Below are 5,370 nucleotides of genomic sequence, written 5' to 3'. Positions count from 1 at the left end.
GGATCGGGATGAAAAAATAAAAAATTGAAGTTGAAAATATATTTTAAAAACAATAAAAAAATTGATAGGGGGGGCCAGGGTAGTGGGTGGGGGTAAAAAATAAAAAATTGAAATGTAGAAATATCTTTTAAAAATAATTTTTAATATTTTTTTGGGAGGGGATGGGGGTAGGCGTAGGGGTGAGGGTGGGTAAAATAATTGAATTTAGAAACAAGCTTTAAATTATTGTTTTTTTTTTGGGGGGGGGGGGTTGGTTGGGGGGCTGGTTTGAGGGTAGGGACAAAATAAATTGATTTTTTCACAAAAAAATAATTGTAGTTTGAAGTTGGAAGAGAGTTTTGGAAATTGTTTTCCTTAAGTTTTGAAGGGAAGTCATTTTCCTTAAATTTGAGGAAAATGAGTTGATTTGGAAAACATTTTCCAAAACATTTAACCCAACCAAACATGAGAAAATTGGAAAACATTTTCCGGAAAATGTTTTCCTTCATACCAAACACACCCTTAATGAAAATTCCTTTCTTAAAGTTTTATCTTAATATCAAATATTTTATTTGGATAATTAAAGAGTATTCTCAAAGTTATTTTAAGTAACCTATAGGTCATGAGTTTCGTAAATTCAATTACTAATGTTTGTGTCAGCATATTTTAAGTCGTGTGAGTTCTCACGACTCATTTTATTTTAGGGTTTTCTTTTTTGTCGTGCACTCATGTTACGCGACTCCTAAGTTCAAAAATTGGCTATACGACACTTTTCGAGTTCCGTGAGAGCTTAGAATGCCTTATACATCGAACTGTCTTAATAATCAACTTTTCTTATTTAGCTTAAGCAACAAGTTTGTATACATTGTCAAAGCTAACTTGCTAATTAAGGACTGCTACATGCAGAAGCAATTAAAGACATTAATTAGGTCAACCAAAATTAATTTAAATAAACAAGGTTGAAGTTGTCAACGGCTAAAATTATACATTGGTTTTTTGCCATACTACTTCTTTTTTTTTAAAAAAAATAATAATTGCACTTGATTTAATTTAATTACTATTCCTTGAATCTTAATAGTGCAATTGGTTAATTAATTGCTAAATTATATATGTGTAATTGTGAATTTATGAAAACATACTTCAACTATCGATTGTTTCATTTTCCTATATAAACGATAGTGTGATTATATTTCAGCAGGTAGGAAACTTACATACCTGATAGTTGAGGCATCTTTGATAAATAACTGGTGTCATTGTTTAAATGATAAACTCGCATACATCTAATAGTTCAGATACGAAAATAACCATCAACTCTTTTTTTTAAAAAAAACTTCAATTAAATATTATCTAAATGAGCAAATTTTGGAAATAACATAAGGGAGCTTGTCAAAATTAAACTTGTGAAATTATTTCATTTTCTATAGTACTTTAACAGCCATTCCTCAAATCATACATTTAATTCGAAAACATGATTTGACCTTATATGTGTTTTTTTTATTCTATAGTCTAGAAAAAGAAAGTCAAGGAAATTAAGATAAGAAGAGTGCATTTTTTTTGCTAAAGAATTGTTTTTCATTTATAAAGTCACTTAATATATGGACATAGCATAGAAGCATGGGAATTTTTTTTCATATTATAAAATGAAAAAAAGTCAAACCTTTGAGAGGGGTTGACAAAACAAGAAGTATTTGATTTTGATATTTTAGAATTTTATTTAAATAAGTAAAACTTAATTAAATCCCAAAGTCAACTAATTTAGCAAAATGTGATGATGATGAACAAGTTATAATAAGTAGGAACATCATGATTCATGACAATCCAACAATAGGGGCTACACATTTGTTTTTTTATGTATAAAATAAAATATATGAATATATATTTAGAGTACATTGATATATATGCATAGTAAATATATTCAACTGGTCACTCTTCAATAATTATAACTTATCGTTGTCTAAGTTAGAAGAAGTTCTATTTAGAAGGTTTGAATCGAAATTCATATAGAAATATTATAACTTGCTCTACTCGTAGTTTTACTTTCATTTTTATCTTACTTACTAGATTAGCAATATTGAACGATATCTGGACGCGTTTAGTAATTTTCTTATTACTTTCTCTCGTTCGCTTCAATGTTTGTAATTATTTACACCAAGATCAACATGCACATGTATATACATTTTGTTGATCCCGGCTTGTGAACTTGAAATTTGAAAGGCATATATTACACAATATCGTAGATAATTGATATTTATAAGTTCGATCGCGAAGCATTTCGTATTCACAAAGAATTCTAAGAGGGGAAGGTATGCAAATGTAGACAATTTAACCTCACATAAGTATTGATAATTGATTCTAGCTACAGGTTCAATTCGAGAAAAGGTCGCGTCCTAAAAGGATGTAATGTAGGCAACCTATCCTCACGTCATCAAGCATCAATATGATTTATTCCAAGGGTTCAATTCAAGGAAGGATCGCATGATCTGACCAAGGAATATAATATTGGCAACTTATCCCACGAAAGTATCAGTTGTTAATTTCACTATTCGAACTCATGATTTTTATGAATCACACGGAGACATATATCGCTACCTTAAGGTTCCTCTTCTTCCATTTGCTCTGATGTAATAGTATTTTTTACAAAAATAGAAAAGGAGTAAATATACCTCTCAACTTTGTGATTTAGAACAAATACACTCATTCATTAAAAAAGTAATGCATATATAATTATTGTCTAACAAACGGTGCTTTCTAATAAACTTGAGTATTTCCTTTACAACAAACAATAACAGCCAAAAGCATCAAACTAATAAATCACACACAAAACATAAACTTATGGCCATTAAAACAAAAAACATTACATGATTAAAAAATAATGAACACTCACTTAAAACAACAAATTAATATAGAATAAGTCCAACCAATGTCACTACATGATCTTCCAAAAAGTGAATTTTTTTTTATAAAATTAAACAACTATATGCATGTATGCTCTTGATCTTGAAATAATTTTGGTAAAAAAAATAAAAATACAATACATCAATTGAGGGTCATGATAAATCAGAAACAAGAAGTGCATCCCAAATCATATCCATATCCAAAGAAGGCATTCTACTCAATTGAACACCATCAACATTTTCTTGATTAATATTCTTCACCTTAGTAATCTCCATTAATTTCTCACAATTAATTTCCTTTTCTTGATTCTGAATGATCGCGTTCTTGATTGTTGCATTATCATCCGATAGCCCTTTTGGAGATATAATAATTTCATCACGATCACTAATATTATTAGCCTTCTTTGATTGTGCTGAAATTGCTCGAATTTTCGCCTCAAGGAGTGATGTTATGTTCCCATTGATAGAATTAGCCTTTAATTGATTCTTCAAATGTGGAAAATTCAAGTGTGCATAATCACCTCTTAGCATATAAGCCGCGGTATCATAAGCAAAAGCAGCTTCTTCAGCAGTATCAAATGTACCTAACCAAACCCTTGTCCTATTTCTTGGTAGCCTTATTTCTGCCACCCATTTTCCCCAATGCCTTTGTCTTACTCCTCGAAAAAGCTTCCCTTGGGACGCGATCATAGAAGAAGAAGAAGAAGATGAAGATGACTTTTCATACTGAATAAGTGATGATTTTCTTGATGATCCTTTGAATTTCATTGGTTGAGTTTTTGTAGTGCTAAGCCAATAGTCACTAAAACCTTTTGTTGTGGTACAATTTGTTATGGTTTGATTCATTTTCAGCCAATTTGTTGGATTTGTAGTTGCAGCTTCTTGATAATGAATTTGGCTCTCATGACCTATTGATGAAGACATAGGGAATAACGCCGCAGATGATGACCTGGCAAAACATGAAAAGGAAAATGTCTTTCAGAGGTAGGTTGAAGATATATCGTAATTATTTCACAATATTTATCTAATTTCTTCTTTTGTCAATAAATTGGGACTCGTGCATCCTAGATATTGGTGTAGCTACCTATTGATTAGAAGGGGTGCAACTGAATCCCCTTCGCTAAAAAAAAAACTATATCAATATTTGAATCCTATTGATAAGTGAATGATGTTACATTCTAACATGTTTTGAATGTTGTTGATAGAATTACTGATTCCGCTACTAATCCTTAGAAAGTCTAAATATGTACTACTAGTAAACTCAATTTGATAAAGAGAAAATTAGTGAATAAAATGGCAAATAAATAAAAGGAAGAATTAGTATCATACTTGTGATTCTTGTTGCTTAGAGATTCAGCTGCCTTTTTTGAAATCTCTAAAATGGTAGGCTCTTGCAAAAACAACCCTAAAGTTGGGTAATTACTTGATAGTGAATTTGTTGAAGAACATGTTTGATGATCAAGAACTTGAGGATGATGATGAAAAGATTCAAGAAAATTATTTAAAGGAATAATACTGTTATTATTCCCTTGATCTTGATGATGTTGATAACTTGAAGAAGTCGATAATGATGATGATGATGATAATGACGATTCATTTTGATGGAAATTAAGTGGAAGAAATTGAGAAAATTTTGTTGAAGAAGAATTTATAGAAGTACTTTCATGATTTAAATCACTAAAAATGTGTGGATCCTTGAAAAATCTAGATAATGATTCTATAGCTACTTGTTTATAACAAGTTGGCAATTCTTTTTGCATGAAGGATTCTGATTTTAGAGACTGATTCTCCATGAGAAATCCAATAGATTGGTATTGGGAAAAAAAAAAGAGAGAGAGATAATGATGATGAAGAAGAATAGAATTACAAAAATGTAGACATTGTGGTATATATATTAAGTCTCAAGCAAGAAGATTATATTATATGTTTACTAAAGAGGCACTTTATTAAAGGGTCAATAGAAAAATAGGACCATCAATGAGGGTTGTCGTGAGATGGTTGAGATCTCTCCACCTATAATCAAAAGTCTCAGTTTCAGTCTGTGAAATGAAGAAAAAAAATCTTGATAGGAAGTGCTCCTTCTTTAGTGGGCCCTATATGATGTGCGAGTTTAAATTTGCCAGATCAGTAGGTTCCAACATATATACTCCCTCCGTCCCTTTTTAGTTGTCCACTTTAGAAATGGCACACAGATTAATGCAACAATGATTAGCACAGTGAAGTTACAATTTTACCCTTATGACAACTTTTCACTTCAAAATTACAACCACTTATTTGAATTCAAGTGAAATAAATTGGAGGGAAACAACATACACTTTTACAATTTTCAAGAAGTGTAAATAAGGGTATAATAGGAAAAAATTTGTTGTTCTTTCTTGATTTGTCAAAATGGACAACTAAATAGGGACAACTAAAAAAGGAAATATGGACAAGTAAATAGGGACGGAGGGAGTAGTAAACAGTGCTAATTCATATTAGTCATTGGTGACCTTCAAGC

General features: G+C 30.6%; 1 protein-coding gene across 1 annotated transcript; it reads right to left on the bottom strand.

The window, feature by feature from the left end:
• Positions 1–2,896: 2,896 nt before the first annotated feature.
• On the bottom strand, positions 2,897–4,696 carry LOC125870391 (ethylene-responsive transcription factor ERF062). Its single transcript, XM_049550817.1, has 2 exons — positions 4,203–4,696; positions 2,897–3,822 (listed from the first exon to the last, which is right to left on the bottom strand). Exons 1-2 carry the CDS (start codon positions 4,664–4,666, stop codon positions 3,027–3,029), a joined length of 1,260 nt encoding a protein of 419 aa, XP_049406774.1. The 5' UTR covers positions 4,667–4,696; the 3' UTR covers positions 2,897–3,026.
• Between the last annotated feature and the right edge of the window lie 674 nt (positions 4,697–5,370).

Source organism: Solanum stenotomum, chromosome 7 (assembly GCF_019186545.1).
Source record: "Solanum stenotomum isolate F172 chromosome 7, ASM1918654v1, whole genome shotgun sequence".
Lineage (NCBI taxonomy): Eukaryota > Viridiplantae > Streptophyta > Magnoliopsida > Solanales > Solanaceae > Solanum > Solanum stenotomum.
Note: the sequence above shows the minus strand (reverse complement) of the source record. Positions and strands in the feature narration are given on the sequence as shown.